Below are 23,717 nucleotides of genomic sequence, written 5' to 3'. Positions count from 1 at the left end.
GAATAAGCCATCGCAGAGGCTCACTGAGGTCTGAAAGATCTGGCAAGAATTTTGCGAGGTACTTTGTCATGCCGACGAATCTTTGTAAACCTGCGACATCCTGCGGTTTCTGCATTTCGTTGATTGTGACCATTTTGCTTGGGTCGGCTTTGAATCCATCACTAGACAGTATGTGTTCCATATAGTTCAATTAGGAGCTCTTGTATTCGAACTTATCGAAGTAAATTTGATGTTTCATTCTTATGAATTTGTGTAAGTTTGCGTCATGATCGTGATTGGCCTCTTTAAGTGTCTCACCGCATCCAGTGATCAAGATATCATATGCAAACTTGTAGACTCCATCGAGACACATGAGGTTCTGGTCTAGCTTCTGCTGGAAGATTTCCAGGGCAGGACTGATGTCAAATGGCATTCTATTATATCTATATCGTCTCCATGGAATCAGGAAGGTCGTGAGGTAGGAGGACTCTGTTTCTAGTTCACATTGCAAGAAACCCTCCTTTCTTTAGTGAAGACTTTTACATTTGACACCTGTGGCAAGATGTCATCGATCACAAGAAGTGGATAGTGTGCACGTTTCAGGGCATTGTTTAAATATTGAGGGTCGATACATACTTGTATCTTTCCATTTGGTTTTTGTACAGTCCATCGGTTCAACAACTTTCGTTATGGTTTGTCAATTTTCCAAACGATCGAGTTCCTTTTATGGCGTTGTTTGATCGCTATTGGCACCCGTCTGGGTGGTATTACAGCTGGTGTCGCTGATTCATTAAGTTCAAGGTGAACTGTACCTGGCTTGTGTCCAGGGGCTAGAACCTCCATTTTTTTTGCATGCTTAATGCCCATTTAATGCCCATTTTACCGCTGAAATGACGTATAACGCCCATATATCACCCATTCTGGCGCAAAATGGAAACTAACGGGCTTTTTTAAGAGACTTATCGCTGAGCGTTATTTTCCCAATGGGCTTAATGCCGAGAAAAAATATCACCGCCCGCCCACTGTTTTTTGTTGTAAAGAGCATATTTACCCAAACTAGTGACCATGGAGATCGCCCATCTTCAATTTCACCACCTCGCACACATATTGCCGACAATATCGCTCGCTCAAAAAACTGCCCAGAAAAAGTGGAACTAACCGGAACAAATGCCAGCGGTGTGACTGGTATTTGTTAAATCCCACTCTTATGTGAGGAGCTGATATTGAAAAGATTTGACTAAAAGAGCGTTGATGTGAGTGACAATGCTGACAAACTGCTGTGTGTGTGCAGCTCAGACACCAATGGTGCCCATCACCTTGGTGCCAGTTAAAGTTTGCGTTGATTGATGTTAAGTTGTATTTAACCCTTTCATGGTAAGGAATCAGCAGTGTAAAACAGTCCAGCTATCTGAGACAATGTGCAGCAAGGTTATGTTCAATAACAAAAGTTTAATACCAACATTGGTCTGAAATCATAAGTATCACAGCCAATAACACCCAACCCCAGCCCACACCCCATTTTTTCCACCATTGACATCAATCACATGTTCAACATGTCCAGCAACACAGAATACAAAGGCAAAGCAGGAGCGTGGTCCCCAGCTCCCATACATTGCAACAAATTGCATACACCCAGATGGAGATATAACACAGCCATCACCTGCGCACATGCACCTCACTTTCCTTCCCCCCTCTCCTTCTTCTCCCCACCTCTACCCCTTCCCCTCCTTACTCCACAGCGCCTGGCCGAGGAACTCCTCAGGTGGTGCCTCATTGCGGGGGATGAAGGCAGATGCATTGGTTGGACGGGTATGGGAGCGGAGGGTGCCAAGGGGGCAACATTCTCTGATGCCGGAGCAGAATCTTGGTCCTTGCTCTCATCTGTCGTTCGCAGTGGTGGTACAGAACCTAGGGGTGGAGTGCCGCACTCAGGGACCACTGGGAGGCCTGTGGCAGCAGTGTTCCTGGCTATTGCATCCACAGACTCCGCCATGCTGGAATGTACTCGGTCATGGTGGCCAGGTGTCAGGATATGCCCCCTAAAGCTTCGATGAGCTGGTCACCAATGTCTACAGTCCTCTTGGACAACTGTACCATCTCTCCGCTGTCATGTAGCACTTGTGCAACAGACCTGCTGTGTCCACGAGGCCGCCGCGAGGTCAGCGCCGTCCTGGGGACAAATGGGATGCCCTGTGGAGAGGTGCTTGTGGCCGGCACCTCCAGAGTGGAGGCAGGAATGACCGGAGGACCACAAGATGGCCTTGGGGTGGAATGGGTTCTGGAGCGTGACAATGCAGATTCTTCGAAGTCCGCGCTCTCATCCGTCGAGAACAGAGCCAGCGGATTGACGGGCAGCAATCGGAGCTCCTCAGCACCAGATGTAGTAGGATCATCCGTCGACTCCTGCCCCCACCTTCAGGCCTCTGTGGCCTTACCTGGGGCTGCGCTGCTGGTTGAGCTGCAAGACATAAATGAGGTTATTAGAAGAGAAGGGGGTGCTAGGGTGACAAGGTGAGTCTAGCGCTACACACAGCATATGCACGACAAAAGCACCACCACTCTCAAAATTATTACAGACATCACATTTCATGACCATCAACACATTATGCATTGCAATGATTTTCATTAGGCCAGCATTATTTCTATAACACTTTTAGAAATCATCTATCATATATGATTGTTCGAATATGAGTTGGTGTGACAGCTATTGATTTTACATCATGTAGTGGCATCACTTCAGAGTCTGCAGATGCATCCGTGACTGTCCAGGGGTGCTTCCCCATGAATGCTAGCACTCGCTCCTCCATGTCAGTGATGTCGCTGGGGACTGGTGGCCCCCCCACCCGTTCACCTCTGCATGGACCTCGTCGTCGATAGCTTCTTCTGTAAAAGGTGACAGGACGACATGGCACGAGATCATTGCGTGATATCATTGCTTGGTGCTGTCACAGACACTGATACAACACATAACCGACAGATGTAATCATGATTATTATGATTATTATCATTCTTTACCTAAAGACCTACACCGTGATCGCAGGCTTTGAGTAAAACATTCCTGGTAAAAGTGAAAGACCTCACATCTGCTGATAGTCACTCATGACTGTTACAATCAAATTATATAAATACACAAGTACATGTAAATTAATGTAATACTTACTCTTGCGGCTCCCACAAGGTCATTCCATCGTTTGCGGCATTGGTTGCCCTCACACACCTCGTTGGTCGCCGACGAGACCACCTCTGCTATCTCGGTCCATATCCTCTGTTAAGCCTTTGGGGTGGGCTTCCCACACCCTCCCTGGGTCAAATCACCCCAGTGTGACACAACCTCCTGCAGGAGGGAGGCATTTGCCTCGTCCGAGAACCTCCTGGCTCTTTTGCGGCCTCCAATATGCTCTCTCCAACGTCATCTCCACAGCGTGCTGTGATGCCTCCTTCTCTCCCTCCATTGTAGGCCAAATTCGGGCAAATATGTGGCTGGTAACGGCTAATTTTTGTTTGCCTACTTGCTGTGAAGCTCTAAAGTCTCCCTCCTTCCTCCCAAAGCAGCCACACCACAGCCAGCCACGCCTTCAGTCCCTCTGAGCTCCCTCTCTCTCTGTCTCCTCTTCTGCGCATCTCATGGTGACCCTTGACCTCCAGAATTGCGGGAATCGAGCGTTGCCATGCTGTTGCTAAGGACAGCCACACTTTACGGCAGAAGGTCAAAATTTTTAACACTACTGCCCATTTGATATTGCTCGCGGTAACGCCCATTTTCAAAAATGTAAACTAGGTGTTTTGAGAATGGGCGAGAAGCTGGCGATCAGAAAACCCTTTTTTACCGCCCACGCCGGAAATATCGATCATTTTTGGACGATAATCACACAAGTGGAGTTTCTAGCCCCAAGTCCCTTAAACACATCCGGATATGCATTGTTGACATCAGTTTTTGACGCTAGCGAGATGTTTACATTGTTTGTAGTTTGCGATTTGTGTGGTTCATTTACCACCACGATATTCTGGTGCTGCACTTTTATCAGTTGTAGCTGTTGAGCAGTGCGTGAGCCAATCAGTGGTGCATTTTGGCCCTTAATGATCACAAAGGGCACAATGTACTTTTGTTTGTTCTGTGTATTTTCCATGTTTTTTACTTGTATTGGCACATTACAAGTCCCTATCACTGGAATGGTTGCATGGTTGTTTCTAGTGACAGTATTGTTTTAGATTCTTTTATCTTTAAGCCTTTAGGTAAGTATCTAAGAGGTAGCACATTGCATGTGGCTCCAAAATCTATTTGCATTTTTACAATTTGACCTTTAATGGAGAAGGTAGTCATAATCTTGTTCAGATACCTTCTGTCAGCTTTGTCCTTGATTGTGCAATCAACTTTACCAAGCATCTTTACAGTCATGACTTCAAAATCAGAATCATAACTCTCTTCATATACTGCATGAACTTTTGCCCTGCCCTTATATTTAGGGTTATGTATAGACTTCTGCCTCGATCCATTCTGCCTACACTTTTGAGAAAAGTGATTTAGTTTGCCGCAAATTGTGCAGGTCTTCCCATATGCTGGGCATTTGGTTTTTGACAGCTCATGTCTTTTGCCACAATATCTACAATTGTTCATGAACTCTTTGTCTGTGAATTCTTTCCTTGTGGGTCCGGGTTTCTGTCTGACAGCTTTGACATATTCAGAGTCTGTTTTAGTTGATGATGATGATGATGATGATTTAGTGAGCTTCATGGATTTCATTTGTGCAACTGTGGCCTCTGTAGCTTTACAGAGCATTACACATTTATCGAGTGTCCGGCTTGATTCTTGCAATAGCCTCTTACGCGGAGCATTATCAGATATTCCGCAGATTATGCGGTCTCAGATGAAATCATCCCTCAAATTGCCAAAATCGCATGACGATGCTAGCTCTCTCACTTGCATGAGATATCTATCAAACTGCTCGTCCCCTTGTACACAGTTATTAAACTGGTACCGTTCATAGATGATGTTGGTTGACCTTTACAGTGCTCTTCCCAAAGCTTCAAAATAATCTCAATTTCCTGCTTGTCTTCCTCTGATTTTTAGGGAAGGTTATTGTGGATATCTAGGGCGTCGCTGCCAATGGCAGTGATATACGTTGCAACCCTAACTCTATCTGGTTTTTTCCACAGTATTTGTGATAATTGCATAGCTGTTCCACAGCTGTTTGAATTTTTTCCAGTTGGCTTTCAAATCGTCTGCAATGGAGGTGGGAGAGGAATGTGTGCGGGAGTTGGCACCATGGTGGTCATGATAGCTCGCTACAGTTTTGTCACATACATGGATACAGTTCAAGTACCCAGAGGTCGAATAGTAAAATATCGAAAGCATGTAATTGTAGAAATACTTTTTCAATTGAGGCTCTGCAATAACCTATGCCACTTTATGTTTACTTTACTAATGCCTCTAGATTCTTTTACTAGCTTATGATTATTTATCGCCCTTCACGGATCCATGCGTGATGTGCAGGAAGCATGCTCTGCACTGCACTGTTTAATGTCGATTTCGATTGGCTAGAAAAAGTCTTACAGTTCCAATATTTCGGTTGTATCTGCGTTCGACGAAAGATCGGAACTCTCCGCTTCTGACATCATGTATTTTATAGTCTCGTGAACACTCTTGAACACTCTTAGTTTAATTTAGCTCTATTTATTTGGGAGATCTCAGACAGCCATGTGGACCTTTAAAATGGCATTCCTTCGTGGACCCTCTCTCTCAATACAGCTCCCGATAACTCCTAGCTAGAGGGCACTCTACAGTATATCGATACCTCCTAGCTAGAGGGCGCTATACAGTATATCGATACCTCCTAGCTAGAGGGTGCTACACATTATCTTATTACAATAATGACCAGATAATCTGTTTTTATTATGTTGATTGAGGGACAAATATTTGCCAGGCTACTGGGGATAACTCCCCTGCACTTCTTCGAAATAGAGTCATGGGATCTTTTACGTCCACTTGAGAGATCCTCGGTTTAACATCTCTTCCGAAAGTCGAAGAAAGGAAAGCTGGGGGAGATTTTCTGTGCACAATCGAATCAGAAACACGATGGAAGCTCTGCGCCAACACATCATCTGATCAGGCCCACCGCACGGTCCCAACATTTTCTGATTTTTAACTTCGGATTTCCAGAATTCCCATGCTCTTTTTACCTCAGCCGCTCCTCATGTTTGAGCAGGTGTCGGTGGCCATTCAATTCCGGAGGGCATCACGGCCTGTCCTCGCTCGCCATTTTGTACTTTCTTGCAGGAGGCCGCTGGATAATGATGAGCGGTGGATTTTGTTAACTCTCTCATTTTCTGTCTCCCCACCTCCCCCTTCTCTTCCTTAACTCGAGAGCGCCGAAGTCAACGGGCTGAGAGCAGGGAAGTCAGCAGAGGCCGCGACTGAACCTGGCACCTGCGTGCTCTGTATCTCTCCGATCTAACCCATGGGCAGTGTAAATACTGCAACGTCTTGTATTCATTTCTTCCTAAGACGAAAATGACTTCACAAATTAAGCCATTAAAGCTGGACAAACCCAGATTGTGTGCTGGTTAAGCAACAATCACTGCAAAATGTCGGTTGTCTTACAGCTGGTTTCACTTCAGTTTTAATTTACAAGAACCTTCACCCTAATCCCAGGAGCTGACAGTTGGGGGAAACAAAAAAATTGTTTTCCATAAAGATACCATCGCACTCGTTCCAACTGCACTAATATTATTCTAGATGGTAGTGCGAATAGAATATGAAGGTTAACACTTGGAGGCCCAAGGCAGCTGCTGGGTTGATGCAATTAGCCTCAGAAATCCTTGAACTAATGGGCCATAGAAAATCAATTAATCATTCCCACTGACCATTATCGGTGCCAGAATGGGCATGTGAGTGGAAGTTGGGTGAGAACTGGAGTCACGTCTGACTGGCAATGTCCTCCCACAACGGAATAGCCAGCCTGCATTCACTACATTGAGGTTCGCAGGCAAAGACCGGCCATTTGAGTACAGGGCCATGATCCTGGAACTGCACTCTGGATGTGACTCAGCAGACTCCTGTGGAAATAGGGCGAGAATAATTGGGGGAAAAAAACTAATCATGGCTGGTTACAAGCCACATAGTGCTTCGACTCTTCTGGAAAGTAGCCTTCTGCCTGTTACAAAGATTTAATGGGAGTTGAGATTGCAAGACTTATTTGCAGGGCATTTGTAGCTCTTTCAATTAATCAATGTGTGTTTCTATTCCAAGGGTATTTGCACTCTCTTCCTCCTTTCCCCCCATTCTTTTGTCCCTCTCTGGGCCAACTACCACCTTCAGTTGAGAGGGTGCATTGGTGACCTGACCTGGTATTGACGCTTCCAGCAGGTTTAACAGACACCTCCTCTCGTGTTGACCCGAACTGATTTTATCCTGGATTATGTGCTCGGGCCCCTGGAGTGTGACCCCACAACCTTCTGACTCTGAGGCAACAGTGAAAGAAAAAGAAAGACCTGCATTTATATAGCACCTTTCACAACCTCAGGACCTCCCAAAGCACTTTACAGACAATGAAGTACTTTTGAAGTGTCATCATGTAGGAAACGCAGCTGTCAATCTGTGCACAGCAAGCTCCCACAAGCAGCAACATGACACTGACCAGATAATCTGTTTTTTAGCAATGTTGATTGAGAGATAAATATTGACCAGAACACCAGGGATAATTCCCCTGCTCTTCTTCAAACTAGTGCCATCTTTTAGATCCACCTGAGAGAGCAGACAGGGCCTTAGTTTAAGATCTCATCTGAAAGACAGCACCTCTGACAGTGTAGCACTCCCTCAGCACTGCACCGGAATGTTAGCCTAGATTTTTCTGCTCAAGTTTTTGGAATGGGAATGGAACCACCAATCTACAGACTCAGAGGCGAGAGTGTTACCACTGAGCCATGGCTGACAGTACAACTCAGTATGACTCCCATCATATATGTCACTCATCATATAGCATTCCCCCTGTTGTATAGTATGTCTTCCATTATTTGGGGGGTAATATTAACCCTGAAAAATGTATGAGTTGCGGGTCAGGTAAGATGTAAAAATGTTTTAAATCTGAAACCCGACCAACCCTCCTTCAGCCCGCCCATTTCCGGGTTTGAAGGAGGCAGGACAGTCGGCGGCCAGCCAACCTGCTCTCAGGAGGCGGGTTGGCAATTTAAATATTATAATGAGGCTCACAGCTTCACATTGAACCCGTCTTACAGGTTTAACCTAGCCGGCCGGGTTTCCCAGGCCTTGGGAAACCTGACATCTGAAGGGAGGTAAAGATAGCTTCAGGGAGGAAATAAGTGCCTTTACAACACTGCTTGTGGGCCAGGAAGAGCAGGAGTGCTTTCTTCCAGCCTACCACTTCCCTGCCAGGATCCCTCAGGATCAGACACCCGCCACTCCCCCCACCCTCTCCCATGCTCCCACTAACACAGTAACAGATTCCTTACCCGCTCCTGGGGCTGTGGCCTGCACCGAAGCGTTCTCTGCCCGACAGGGAACCAAGTCTGTTAACCAGGCTGATTAACGGACGGGGATACTGTAGAAAAAAAGGAGGCATGCTGTGGGGAAACTCCTCCTCGCTGCTTATGCAACCCGTCCCTGTCAATATTGGGGCCATGGTTTGTTTGACCCTTGTACAGCACACCTCTATTTCATGGCATACCTGCAATGTAAGTTTGCCCTCCATTGTATGGTATAGCTCCCATTGTATATGACCTCCCAAGCTAATTCAATATTCAGGCATTCTCTTTAAAAATGAACAAAGACAAAATGAAATCTAGTTAATTAGATTGCTGGTTGGAGCAGCAGGATTATGGTGACCATCAGAAGGAGCTTGGATGAGGGAGGTGGGCAGGTTTCAAACATTCCTGGCTACCTGCACACTGATTGCAATGTAAAAACATTCAGTTACTATTCAGGAGGCCACATGCATTGAGGATTTCCTTTTACTGTATTTCTCCTTCCTTAAAGCTTTGACCCAAGCCATAGATTCACATTTTTGAAAGGTGAGCTACACAATGAGTGTCGGCAGTACCTCCCAAACCCGCAACCTGTACCACCTAGAAGGACAAGGGCAGCAGGCGCATGGGAACACTATCACCTTCACATTTCCTCTCCAAGTTACACACCATCCTGACTTGGAAGTATATTGCCGATCCTTCATCGTCACTGGGTCAAAATCCTGGCACTCCACCCCCCACCCCACCCCAACAACACTGTGGGAGTACACTTGCCACACGGACTGCAGTGGTTCAAGTAGGCGGCTCACCACCACCTTCTCCAGGGCAATTAGGGATGGCCAATAAATGCTGGCCTTGCCAGCGACGCCCACATCCCATGAACAAATTTTTTTAAAAGGCTGTTGAACCTTGGGAGGTATCACAGCTGCGAGAATCTAATGGCACATTTAAATCAGGGGATCTGTGGTGCATTTACACGAAGGATCTGTGTATGTCTAATAGTGCATTTACACAGTGCTTGAGTCTAATTCTTTTACACAAAGAATTTGTGTGTGAGTGAAACAGTAATTTACATGTGGCAGCTGTGTATGGGTCTAATGGTGGATTTACACAGGGGAGCTATTTGGCCTGGGTGTGGGGTGGGGGCTGCGGGTTGGTGGCGGGAGGCTGTGGCAGGGACATCACACTTACTGTCAGTGATGAGCAGCAGGAGTCCTTTCCCTGGGCCAAGGGCATATTATCTCTACTAACACGGGTCGCTGCTAAGATTAGCTAATTGCATCATTGCTGTTGTGGTTTGCTACACAAAAAAAGGTTGTGAGAACATTCATCAAGGGTTGAATACCCTTTTAAACTGAGTGTACAATTTTGATTTCCTTAACTCAGGAAGGATATACTTGCCATAGAGGGAGTACTATGAAAGTTCACTAGACTGATTCCTGGGATTGTGGAAATTGCCTTATGAGGAGAGAATGAGTAGACTAAGCCTATATTCAGAGAGTTTCGAAGAATGAGAGGTGATCTCATTAAAACGTATAAAATTCTTAAGGGGCTTGACAGGGTAGATGCACGGAGGATGTTTTCCTTGGCTGGAGAGTCTAGTACCTGGGGTCACAGTCTCAGAATAAGGGGTCGACCATTTAGGACTGAGATGAGGAGAAATTTCTGTGACTCTTTGGAATTCTCTGCCCCAGCTGCAGTGGATGCTCAGTCGTTGGGTATATTCAAGACAACGATCGATAGATATTTGGACTATAAGGGAATCAAGGGATGTAGGATAGAGCGGAAAAGTAGAGTGGAGGTTGAAGATCCGCCATGATCTTATTGAATGGCGGAGCAGGCTCGACGGGCTCCTGCTCCTATTTCTTATGTTCTCATGTTCTTACGAGTTATTGAGGAAATACAAGTTGGACGTATCTAGCAGATTTCAGGGGTCTGACGGCTAGGCTTGCCAACTCTGGTTGGATATATCGCTGGAGGTATCATCACATGACCTCCTGATCCCAACTACCCTGCTCCCACAGTCCCATTATTGGTCACCCAGAACGCACATCCTCATGGTGCATCACCTGCCCGCGCCAATTGGAAAGCAAATAGAGTCTTCATTACCCGATTGGATGATTTTTTTTGACTGACCGTCAAACAGGCTTTCTCCCATATCCACTATTTTTATAATTAGAAAATAAAAGTGTTCAAAGAAAATGTCATAAAGAACACCATTTTAAATGCCCTGTGATTTTTCTCCTGTGTTGCTCACAGCAATCTCCTGGAGATTAATCTTTAATTCCTGGAGGCTTCAGAACAATCCTGGAGGGTTTGGCAACCCTACTATGTATCAGCTGTGGCTCAGTGGGTAGCACATTCACCTCTGAGTTAGAAGGTTGTAGGTTCAAGTCCCACTCCAGGGACTTGAACTCATGAATCTAGGCTAATGCGGTACTGTCTTTCAAAAGAGACATTAAACCGAGCCCTGTCTGCTCTCTCAGGTGGACGTAAAAGATCCCATGGCACTATTTTGAAGATGAGCAGGGGAGTTATCCCCGGTGTCCTGGGCCAATATTTATCCCTCAATCAACATAACAAAAAAAACAGATTATCTGGCCATTATCACATTGCTGTTTGTGGGAGCTTGCTGTGCGCAAGTTGGCTGCTGCGTTTCCCACATTACAACAGTGACTAGCTTCTAAAAGTACTTCATTGGCTGTAAAGTGCTTTGGCACGTCCGGTGGTTGTGAAAGGCGCTATATAAATGCAAGTCTTTCTTTCTGTACTGATTGTGGTTTCTGGCTTTTAGGCCTTTTGGTGGATAGGTGCGGTCGTCCGTGTCAATGCTCAAATTCTCTGAGAGCAAGATTGGCAACGGCCCCAGTTTCCCAACCTCTTGACCCGTGCCCTCTGTTTGTACATGGAATTGGATGTCATTCAGAAGACCTTGTTTAGTGAATCGTACCAGGACATGTTCATACGGACCTCGCGGCTGTGATTTACGCTGCAGTCTCGCCAATTGTGTAAACACTCTTCGCAGAAGGAGCCTCCTTTTCTGGACACGGCAGACAATCTGCACTCAGTGTAAGCCAATATCTGACAAGCTGAATTTTAATGCTCAGCTGATGGAGATTTATAAACCTTTGTAAGTGATACAGAATATCTTCAGTCTGGAGACAGAAAATTGCATGATCCACCAATCATAAAGTGATAGGAATGAAATCCTAGAGCCTGGGAGATATTTGAACAAGCTCTCAGATGTAATATTCACATGTTTGTGGCATATTATGTACAGGCAGGCCTCATGTAAAACATAAGATTATAAGGGTTGAGGTAAGGTGAGTCAACCCAGCAAGCCAGCTCCTTCCCTGGTTTATTCACAATCTACGCAATATATTTTATATTTGTCCTAGCCACCGACTCCATCCCTCTCCCTAGCATCTGTCTGAGGTTGAACGAGACTGTTCGCAACCTGCGTGTCATATTTCACCCTGAAATGAGCTGCTGACCACATAACTGCCGTATTACTAAAACCGCCTATTTCCACCTCTGTAACATCGCCCGTTTCCACCCCATCTCACCTTATCCGCTGCTGAAGCCCTCATCCATGCCGCTAGACTTGACTACTCCAATGCACTTCTGGCTAGCCTCCCACATTCTACCCTATGTAACCTTAAGGTCATCCAAAACCCTGCAGCCCAAGTCCTAACTTGCACCAAGTCCCTTTCACGCATCACCCCTGTGCTCGTCGACCTACATTGGCTTCGGGTTAAGCAACGCCTCAATTTCAAAATTCTCATCCTTGTTTACAAATCCCTCCATGGCCTCGCCCCTCCCTATGTCTGTAATCTCCTCCAGCCCCACAACCCCCCGAGATGTCTGCGCTCCTCTAATTCTACCCTCCCGAGCATCCCTGATTATAATCGCTCAACCATTGGTGGCCGTGCCTTCTGTTGCCTAGGCCCCAAGCTCTGGAACTCCCTGCCTAAACCTCTTTGCCTCTCTACCTCTCTTTCCTCCTTCGAGACGCTCCTTAAAACCAACCTCTTTGACCAAGCTTTTGTTCCCCTGCGGCAATTTCTACTTATGTGGCTTGGTGTCAAATCTATTGTTTTGTCTCGTAACTCTGTTGTGAAGCGTCTTGGGATGTTTTACTATGTTAAAGGTGCTATATAAATAAAAGTTGTTGTTTCGATGTAGACGTGCCTAGTTTTGCAGAAAGGGCTTGAACGTGAGCTGTGTTAAGGCTTGCATTTTGTTTAGCAAAAGCCTTGGCTTCCCAAGGTGAATTGTGGATCAGAAGGCAGATGACTGACAATTGTAGTATGAGATGGCAATTTGTTTTCTCTCTGAGACCCAAACAACAGGCAATCCCCGCGACGTGTCGGCACATTTGGAGAGACACTTTTGCACCTTGCTGTCGGAAATCTTTAGTCATCCCTGATGGAGGCTGTGACAGAGGCTTCTAAAAATCTGAACACAAACTGGAGCAATGCAAGGCTTTGAGCCATTGTCCTCAGCAGTAGGACAGGATACTGAGAGAGGTTGAGTTGGACGACCCAATGGTAGTTGATGGGGGCTCCCGTGTTCTTTATTTTTGTTACAAGACGCAGGAACAAGTTGTACTGATCTATATCAAGGGACCACCATCAATACCATTGTTCTATGCGTTTTATCTAATGTGGAATAAAGCAGCGGTTTGCAACCTTTTGGCTCCTGAGGACCCCTCCCGGGATCTAAAAATTCCACGGACACCCTGTAACACAAGGCAATTTTTTTTGCCTGAAAATTGTGGGGGTAGCGACAATGTGTTCCACAGTTTGGGGGGCGGGGGGGCGCAGCAGGCGGTTTGTCCCGTTGTCTGTGGGGGGGGGGGGGGGTCAGGCAGGCGGTTTGTCCTATTGTCTGTCGGGGGGGGGGCAGTTTGTCCCATTGTCTGTGGCGGTGGGGGGGCAGGCGGTTTGTCCCATTGTCTGTGGGGGAGGGGGGGCGGGTGGTTTGTCCTTTTTTCTGTGCGGGGGGGAGGCAGTTTGTCCCATTTTATGTGGGGGGGGGCAGTTTGTCCCATTGTCTGTGGGTGGGCGGGCGGTTTGTCCCATTGTCAGTGGGGGGGTGCGGGGGAGAGTGGAAACAGTGTGTCCTACAGTCTGTGGGGGGGATTTTTTCCACAGTCTGTGGCGGGGTGGGGGTTGGGGGGGTGTTCGGTTTTGAGTTCCGGTCACACATTCAGTTACTGCAGCCTCCCGGTACCGGTTTCTGGGGACTGGGCCCTGGACTCTGTAACCAGCATCCAGCCCAGTGTAACCAGTTAGCCACCCCGGGGCAGCCCGGTACCCTCGCACCCCAGCCAAGCCTATACTGCCCGCATGTTCCCCCCACCCATCCTGGCCCCAGCCTGCATCTACCTGACACCGTCCCACAAGCCACTGAACTGCTCTGTTCCCTCCCCTGCGATCGGTCCCTCAGCTCGAGCAAGGGCCTGACCCCAGCCGCAGAACACCCCAGAAAGTCCCCGTCCCGTGAAACCGGCCATTCTCTGACAGACGCCTTGAAATCTTCTTACGGACCCCTAGAGGGCCACAGACCCCCGGTTGAGAATCCCCATAATTAAGTCCCTTATGAATCAAACCAAACCCAAAAGAAGGCTTGAAGTGTGCAAGACACGAAGATGTGGGATCGTTCTTGATAAACTCTCGGCTTTTACTACTACGCTAGCACATACAGGGCAATGGGAGTCAACATCTAAGACTGCTTAAGGAAACAACTGATACCACTGACCCTGTGATTGGCCTGATTTGCGAAACGTACCAGTTTTCTAATCTCTCCTGAGCACATATTTCCACAGGCCCCAAAATACACGAGCACCTTACCTCATCCAAGTGGCCATTTTTCATACGCGTGCTTGGACAGTTGCCAGGCTTTTCAACCAGGTAGGCCATCAGAACCCTGCCTGCTCTCCTAGAATGTCCACACATTCCCATAGGAGTCGCGAGGCAGCAATCAGGGCTTGGGAACCCTGTGCGATGCTCCATTCACAGCCCAATGCAGAGGCATTGAGCCCAAATGCAGCATCCCATCTACTGCATGTAGTGTGATCAGCCGACTCAGCACAGGCCACGAATTGAACCTGAGACGCTTTGGTGTGCGAGGGTCAGTGCTCCTCTACAACCAATGGACCATTGGGAACTCAGGTCCTCGCCTCTAATGTAAACCTAGCTCCATAGAGCCAGAGCCTCAGCATGCATTGCAAACAAGAACAAATGGTTAAGGAGCAAACATATGTTCCATATATACTTTACTGTCACATATTTATGCCAATTACTACCAATAAACTGCTATTCGATGAACTCATTGCTTGTGGGAGTTCGGCAGATTGACCATCTGATGCTGGGACTGTTTGGGATCTGACATGGTACTGTGGACTTGACACTAACGCTTTCCCTTCAATTGTTCGGATCGTGTGTTTGGCAAGGCCAGTAGCCCTGCAAATGCAATAAACCCTTGTCTGGAAATTTTCCATTGAATTCATTATTTCAGATGAGATGTTTTGGGACTGGTTCAGCTCCTGGAACAGTCTGCTGTATAGATTCTGTGTTGGCTGTCTGGGAGTAGTTGTAGGAAAATGCAAGCAGCTTCCACATAATGCTGACCGTCCAACAGTTTCGCACGGACCCTCGCCTGCTGTGGAAACAGGGGTGCATGCCCCACCATTTTCGTAGAATCATAGAAATTTACAGCACGGAAGGAGGCCATTTCAGCCCATCGTGTCCACGCTGGCCGACAAAGATCTATCCAGCCTAATCCCAGTTTCCAGCTCTTGTTCTGTAGCCCTGAAGGTTACGGCACTTCAAGTGCACATCACAGCACTTTTTAAATGTGGTGAGAGTTTCTGCCTCTACCACCCTTTCAGGCTGTGAGTTCCAGACCCCCACCACCCTCTGGGTGAAGACCTTTCCCCTCGTATCCCTTCTAAACCTCCTACCAATTATTTTAAATGTATGCCCCCTGGTTGTTGACCCCTCTTTATCTAGGCCCCTCATAACTGTATACACCTCAATGAGGTCTCCCCTCAGCCTCCTCTGTTGCAAAGAAAACAAACTCAGCCTATCCAATCTGTCCTCATAGCTAAAAGTACTTCATTTTGGCTCCTAGTTGGCAACCAATCGTGGGAAGTGTGCCTGCCATTTCCTGATGTGCAGCAATGGGGGACGAAGGTTCCATACTAGGAGGATCCATTCAGAGAATCAACTCAATGCTGTTCACATTTGTGAGAAGTGTGGGCTTGCTATTTGTCTGTGAGGGACCTCACAGAGCCTATCTTCACCATTTTGATCTACTTTCACAAAAGCACACTTGCACCAGGGGTCACTGGATCCCTAATGGATATTATCTAAGTCCAGGGATACAGATTAAAGAAAGACTTGCATTTATACATCACCTTTCTCGACCACCGGACATCTCAAAGCACTTTACAGCCAATGACGTGCTTTTTGGCGTGTAGTCACTGTTGTAATGTGGGAAACACATCAGCCAATTTGCGCACAACAAACTCTCACAATGTGATAATGACCAAATAATCTGTTTTTGGTGATGCTGGTTGAGGGATAACTTAAGAATTAGGAGCAGGAGTAGGCACTTCGACCCCACTCCGCCATTCAATAAGATCATGGCTGATCTTCTACCTCAACTCCACTTGACTGCACTGTCCCCATATTCTTTGATTCCTTTAATATCCAAAAATCTATCGATCTCGGTCTTGAATATAGTCAAAGACTGAGCCTTCACAGCCCTCTGGGGTAGAGAATTCCAAAATTCCAAAGATTCACCACCCTCTGAGTGAAGAAGTTTCTCCTCATCTCAGTCCTAAATGGCTGACCCCTTATTCTGTGACCCCTGGTTCTAGACTCCCCAGCCAGGGGAAACATCCTTCCTGCATCTACCCTGTCAAGCCCTGTAAGAATTTTGTGTGTTTTTGAGTCACTGAGCTCCTAATTCTTAAGTTTTTATGACTACATGGAGAAGAAGATGACGTTTTAAGTTGCCTGTGTGAACAAAGTGCAGAACTCCCCAACATTGCTGTCCTCCAGTGTTCCGATTCTTCATCATTTCTGGGACTGACACAGTCCCCCATCCAAGCACCGGGTTCCTGGGTATCTTCTACAATAAACCCATCCTGATCACACTTTTAGAGCAGTTACTTGTTTTGAATGAATTGTGCGTTGACTCATTTACAGTGAGGGCACCTCCTTGCACTTTACAGTGAGGACACCTTGCTGTTCAGGCAACATTTTTTAGAGTTCGTGTTTCACATTAATCAAGGAGTTGCCATAAACCCTTTCATGCTCAGTCAGAGAACAGGGTTTTTGAATCGAGGGCTTCCTGTGGCTGGTAAGGAATTGGCTGTGGAGTCTAATATTAGGCAGATGAGTCTCAATCTCCCCCCTGAAAGAAGTTGTTTGCTCTTTGGATTTTAGCGAGGCTTTTGACGAGATCCCACATGGCAGGCTAATCAAAAAAGTAATAGCCCATGGCAGAATGGCAAATTGGATCCAAAATTTGCTCAGTGGCAGGCAGCAAATGGTAATGGTTGAGATAAGCTTTTGTGACTGGAGGCTGTTTCCAGTTGGGTTCCTCAGGGCTCAGTACCAGGAGAGGTGTGAATCTGCAGCCTAGAAGAGGCAGCCCAGGCTGCGTTATGTGTGCGCACTGGACCAAGCCCTAGCTCTGTCAAGCCCATGTGGTGGCTGGTGTGCAACGTTAAAAATAAAATCAACGCACAGGCATCTTTCACCCTTCACGGTGTAGTTCGGGACCTGGAATATTAGGTCCTTCATTGAAACACCTGTGAACTCATCCCTTTTTGGCGTGGAAGCAAGTCATCCTCGCATCGACGGACTGCCTGTGATGATGAGGGATAAATATTGGCCAGGACATCAGGGCTAATTGCCCTGCTTTTCTTTGAAATAGTGCCACGGGATCTTTCACATCCACTTGCGAGAGAAGACAGGATCTCAGTTTAACGTCTTATTCAAAAGATGGCACATCCGACAGAGCAGCACTCCCTCAGCACTGCACTGGTGTGTCAGCCTAGACTTTTGTGATCAAGTTTCTGGAGTGGGATTTGAACTCACAACCTTCAGGCTCCATGGATGAGAATGCTGCCCACTGAGCCACAGCTGACACTGCTGCAATTGTAGCCCATCTACTGAGATGTGTCAGTCATGACTCAATGGTAGTACTCTCGCCTCAGAGTCGAACATAGTGCAAAATGCTCATAATCATGTCGCCCACTCCGCTCCAACACCTGTCCTGGGATGCAATCTATGAGAAGAGGGGAAAACGACTGAAGGCCAATTTAGGAAAAAAGTCCAGAAAATTCCTCTCCGACCCTCAGAGAATGTTCACTCGGTTGATTCCTGAGATGAAGGGGTTGTCTTAAGAGGAAAGGTTGAGCAGGTTGGGCCTATACTCATTGGAGTTTAGAAGAATGAGAGGTGATCTAATTGAAACATATAATATTCTGAGGGGGCTTGACAGGGTAAATGCAGAGAGGATGTTTCCCCCCTGTGGAGGAATCTAGAACTAGGGGGCATAATTTCATAGTAAGGGGTTGCCCATTTAAAACGGAAATGAGGAGGAATTTCTTCTCTCAGAGGGTCGTGTATCTTTGAGGTTCTCTAGCCCAGAGAACAGTGGAGGCTGGGTTATTGAATATATTTAAGGTGGAGATAGACAGATTTTTGAGCAATAAGGGAGTGAAGGGTTATGGGGAGCGGGCGGGGAAGTGGAGTTGAGGCCAAGATCAGATCAGCCATGATCATATTGAATGGCGGAGCAGGCTCGAGGGGCCAAATGGCCGACTCCTGCTCCTATTTCTTATGTTCTTACAGTCTTGGTCACCTTGCAACCACGTCTTTGTAATGGCTATCAGATCATAACCATTTGTATCTATTTGTGTTGTCAACTCATCTATATTCTTACGAATGCTGTGTGCATTCAGATAAAGAGCTTTTAAATTTGTTTTTTTACCATTTTTTTCATGCTTTGACCCCTCATTCTGATTCACTTTTATGTTTGTACATTCTGTCCCTTCCTGTCATGCTCTGGTTTTCAATTTCCCTTATATGTAAGCAAGGCCCAGGAGACCATAGTCACTGGCACCTCTATCCTCGCTAGCCCATCCACCTTCTACATCCTGAGATGTTTTCCACTTGCAGGAACTCATCCTTTTGAACGGTTGCTGTGAATCTGTACTCATCTCACGTACTGGCAACTCATGCCAGACCCTGCAAACAGAATCATTTCCTGGCACCGAGCCGAAATCTATGCTTACGTAATTTGTACTGATGTGTCAGCCTTGGCTTAGCGGGTAGCGCTCTCACCTCTGAAGCAGAAGGGTGTGGGTTCAAGTCCCACCCCAGAGACTTACGCACATAATCTAGTTTGACACTCCAGTGCAGTGTTGAGAAAACTGCGCTGCACTGTCGGAGCTGCCGTCTTTCGGACGAAACAAGCTGGGGTCCAGTCCGCCCTCTCGGCTGGATGCGAAAGATCCCACGGCGCTATTTTGCAGAAAAGCTGAGAGGCAATTATTTGATAAGGTTGCAGCTGCATACAACAAGAATGCTTTGCACCATTTCTACGGGGTAAGGTCACAGAATGTTCCAGCACAGAAACAGACCATGCGTTCCACCGGTTTGTACAGGTGTATTTCTTCACACCAGCCACTTGCTTCAATCCCGCTTCCCTGCTCACTCTGCACAGCCGTTAACAATCCTCACTCAGTTCCTCTTTAAAATAATTTTTGGACTCTGCAGAGAATTCCACATTCCAACCACCCTCTGTGTAAAGATTTTTTTTCCTAACCTCCCGTTAATTCTTTTTATGATTTTTCTCAACTCCCTGTCGCCTTGTTACTGTCTCGTCGAGCAGTGAAAACAATCCTGCACTATTTAGCCCATCAGAATCTTGAAGGCATCAATCAATAATCTTAAATGACACCACTTTCTGCAGACAACAATGCTCCTTTAAGCAAAGCCCTTCACTTACAAAAATATCACGGAGTTTCATCTTGTTGCCAAGATTTTCTTGACCAAAAGGTCATGATGATTATGTGCCTAAAATGTGTTTATTTCACATTCACATTAAAAAAACCAGGGTCATAAAATGGCCATTGTCCAGACATTCTGTTACTACAGCTGCCGCTATCAATCAGAGAGATTGTGGTCCAAGGAACGCCTACTTTTCTTACCCAATGAGAAAGCAAGGTTGGAGAGGGTGGTCTTAAAGTTATCAACCCCCAGATGGCTCAGTTGGTAAATGCACTGCCCATCTGTGCCGGACTGAACAAGACGATGATTGACTAATGGCGCCATCGGTTCCAACCTGCAAGGGAACATCAGCGGCAAGTCGGGGCCATAAAAGGAGCATACCGCTACAGGGTACAGCGCGATCTGGTTCGGGAGGGCGGCGGCTGTGAGGAGGACGGCGGGACCCATAACCCAGGTCGGTGATTGCAGTGCGAGCAGGTACAGCAGGAGCAGCGAGGTCGGGGCGAAGAAACGGCAAGAGATTGCAGAACAATATGATTGGGGCCCAGAAGGAGCGTGAGTTCGGGGCCCAGAAGAGCCGAGGGCCCAGGGGCAGTATGGACCAGCCCACACTGTGATATGTGTGCACACTAGGTCCATGCAGCAGAGCTGGTCTCCAATTGCCTTGGTTAATCCTTGCCACAGGACCAAGACCTAGCTCTGTAAAGCCCGTGTGGTGGCTGGTGTGCAACGGCCACCACACGTTAAAAAAATCCATGCACAGGCATCTTCCACCCTTCGAGATGCAGTTCGGGACCTGGAATATCGGATCCTTCATTGAAATACCTGTGAACTCATTGAATTCAGTCATTTTTGAATCTTGATCTTATTGAATGGCGGTGCAGGCTCGAAGGGCCGAATGGCCTACTCCTGCACCTATTTTCTATGTTTCTATGTTTTTTGCGTGGAAGCAAGTCATCCTCGATTTGAGGGACTGCCGAAGAAGAAACACTGCCCAATATAGAGCTGGGCCATAGATAAGCACGGAGCTTGGCTCATTCCTCAATCTGTGCTGAGTTAGCTGGTGAGATGATACTGGTGCAAACGTGGCCTCAACAACTCTACGAGAGGGATGGATAAAATTGGGTAGAGTCCTGATCATTGTCTGTGATCTCCTGCTGGGAGATACGTGCTGTAGGTGTGAGCTGAGAACAGGACTGGGCTGTAGTGCTCCCCACGGTTGAATAACCTACCAGTACTCATACATGAATGGTGGCATGGATGAGTTTGCAGAGGACTACTGCCATTGCTTGTGGAAATGTTCACCATCATGAGTATTCAGGAGAGGACAAGTGAATCCTATTGGTGCAGTAATACAATCTCTGCTCTATACTGCCTCCCAAATATTCCATTCCTCGGAGTCTGCTCCTCTGTGCATCTCCCCTCCCTTTGATCGAATATTAGTGGCAGATCCTTCAGCCACCTCAATTCTGCTCTTTGGAAATCCTTCCGCAAACCTCTCTACCTCTGCCTCTCCCTCCTCCCCTTACAAACCGCCTCAAAACCCATCTCCTGCACCTAGCCTTTCATTCCCCCTCCTCGCCGCTCCCCTTCCCTAGCCCGTCATCTGCTTGCGTTCCGCCTATTTGCAAAGCACCTTGGGATGTTTCTTTTTTCATTAAGCGTGCAAGTTGCTTTAATGGCCAGCTGCTGGCTTCTGTACAACCACTCTGTAAGGCATGAAAGTACAATTATTTATAAATGAGAGCATGGAAGAACCAAAAGGTAGTCCAAAAGTACGCACAATGGATGGCTGAATGTTAAGGATATGAGGGAATTATCTGGGGAGAGTCGGGAGGTACTGAGTTAACAGCAGTTGATCATTAACTCATCGACCTTGACTGTGCACTAATTCAGCTTTCATATTCTGGAGTTTATTATAAGGTTTACAAAATTTCAACGCTAAGAACCAAAAAGATTTTAAATGCAGCCACAATTCTGCCCTTATTTTGTGCCATGTTTCACTTGCAGTGAGGCTCACTCAGTGTCAGCCGTGGCTTAGTGGGCAGCACACCCACCTCTGAGTCGGAAGGTCGTGGGTTTAAGTCCCACTCAATCTAGGCTGACACTCCCAGTGCAGTACTGAGGGAGTGCTGCACTGTCAGAGGTGCCGTCTTTCAGATGAGACATTAAACTGAGGCCCTATCTGCCCTCTCAAGTGGACGTAAATGATCCCATGGCACTATTTCGAAGAAGAGCAGTGGAGTTATCTCCGGTGTTCTGGCCAATATTTATCCCTCATTCAACATAACAAAAAAACAGATCAACTGGTCATTTTCACATTGCTGTTTGTGGGAGCTTGCTGTACGCAAACTGGCTACTGCATTTCCTACATTACAACAGTGACTACACTCCAAAAGTACTTCATTGGCTGTAAAGCGCTTTGTGACATCCGGTGGTTGTGGAAGGCGCTATATGAATGTAAGTCTTTCTTTATTTACAAAAAGAAATTGAATGCTCATATGTGCTTTTATATTGTAGGTGAGTAAGGTTTGCGGCCAGCCCCAAGAGAGAGCGATAGCTACATTGCTGGACAGTACGATACGGACCCCAGCCACACCCCACTTCAAACCCCAGGCTGTGACCCAATTCACCAACCTGACCCAGAGAAGAAGGTAAGGACATACTGCTGTCAGGAGTGTCTAGTCAATGCAAAGGTTCTTCTCTTCCATTTAGGTCACCTGTGGTCGTGCATCATTCCCTGGGCAGGTGGACAACCCATCCTTGCTCAGCCGCTTGGCAAGTGTGCAGGAGTGGCTATATATTGATCTGCCAATTAATCGAACTTGTCCCTCTATCTGTACAGTGAAGTTCTAGGTATCACCTGGTGCTTCCTCCAAGAGCATGACTAAATCAGACTGAGAATCACAGTTTCAGCCAAACGTCCCAATGGCTCAGTGTGTTGGCGCAACAGTGCCTTGTGCCACTCTGCCAGTTTTGAAAATATAAAAAAAAGGGAAAGCCATCTTATGGGTGTAATGTATTTGCTTCATGGCAACATATTGCTATTAAGAACTAGTTGGTTTATTAGCAAAAGGTTTAACAATCACACTACACATTACCAGTTCATCCACCAGGCTCACAACCACCTGCCTCATCGAGGATTCCCCGAACCCAACTGGCTGGGGTTTTATTGAGTCTTGTGAACATCACGTGACTGGCTAAGCCACTCCCAATTCAACAGCTCTACAACTATTTTAAATATAACTTGAAATCAAGTGCCCCCTTTTCGTAAGGGCACTAGAACCCACACATTTACAAACAAACTGGGAACTTTACCAAATTAATTTAAAAGTCTGTTCCCGGGGGTGATGTTGCACTCCAGTCCCACCAACAGCTATACTAACCTGTGAGCATCCACACATTACAATGGGGAACCATTATGAGGTGAGAGCTGGTATGAAGAGATCCCAGGTTTGGTGTCCCGGTCTATGGTGAGTTTGCTGACACCAGCTGAGATTGCAGCAGAGAAGCTACAATTTCCTCACTGTCCTTGGGCTAGAAGGAAGTCAATCGGGAGTGCCTGCTCCTAATCGTTATTCAATGACTCTCTCTGTAAAGTCTGCGTGTTTGTAGACATTGAGTGAGCACTAGGTGAGGCTTGACTCTGAGGTCGCCAATGACCAAGTAGGCTGCCAACACTCATTGTCTCAGTTCACAGATTGAAATATTCACTTGAAGCACCCATGATCAGCTGGCACTTGTGGAACTGTATCCCAGCAACTGTCGGCACCATCGCAAGGGTAGGCAGAAGGGAGGGAGCAGAGAAAAGGAGCAAAGAACAGGAGTTGGCCTATTTTTTTTATAAGTTGCGTCTGTGTTGAAGGGGCTCGGCAGTATGATATTCCACAACAATGGTGCCATCTCAAGGTGCGACACGCAGTACATCATCTCTGAAGCCCATTGACCGTGCCATAGAGGTAAGTATGGCAGTCATTTTGAAACAGCAACATCGCACAAACAGAAATGAGATCAAATATAAGTTAGTCAGTTGTCTTTGATGGTTGAGGGAGGTTAATTGCCCCGGGCTCCGGGAGAACTCCAGGCTCATCTTCAACTAGTGCCACGTGATTTTTAACATCGAAGAGCCAGCACATGCACAATAGGCTGAATGGCCTCCTGCTGCACTGTACCATTCTGTGTGTATAACCCCTATAATGTTTATTAAACTGTTAATGCTTATTA

General features: G+C 46.7%; 1 protein-coding gene across 2 annotated transcripts in view; it reads left to right on the top strand.

Moving 5' to 3' along the window:
• gpc5b (glypican 5b) overlaps positions 1-23,717 on the top strand; it is an 829,244-nt gene that overhangs the window by 311,016 nt on the left and 494,511 nt on the right. For both annotated transcript variants that reach the window (XM_070883293.1, XM_070883292.1), the window contains exon 4: positions 22,014-22,147. In XM_070883293.1, the coding sequence (XP_070739394.1) occupies positions 22,014-22,147 (134 nt within the window). The remainder of the gene's footprint in view (positions 1-22,013; positions 22,148-23,717) is intronic.

This window comes from Pristiophorus japonicus, chromosome 6 (genome assembly GCF_044704955.1).
Source record: "Pristiophorus japonicus isolate sPriJap1 chromosome 6, sPriJap1.hap1, whole genome shotgun sequence".
Lineage (NCBI taxonomy): Eukaryota > Metazoa > Chordata > Chondrichthyes > Pristiophoridae > Pristiophorus > Pristiophorus japonicus.
This window is presented reverse-complemented; position numbering and strand designations above follow the sequence as displayed.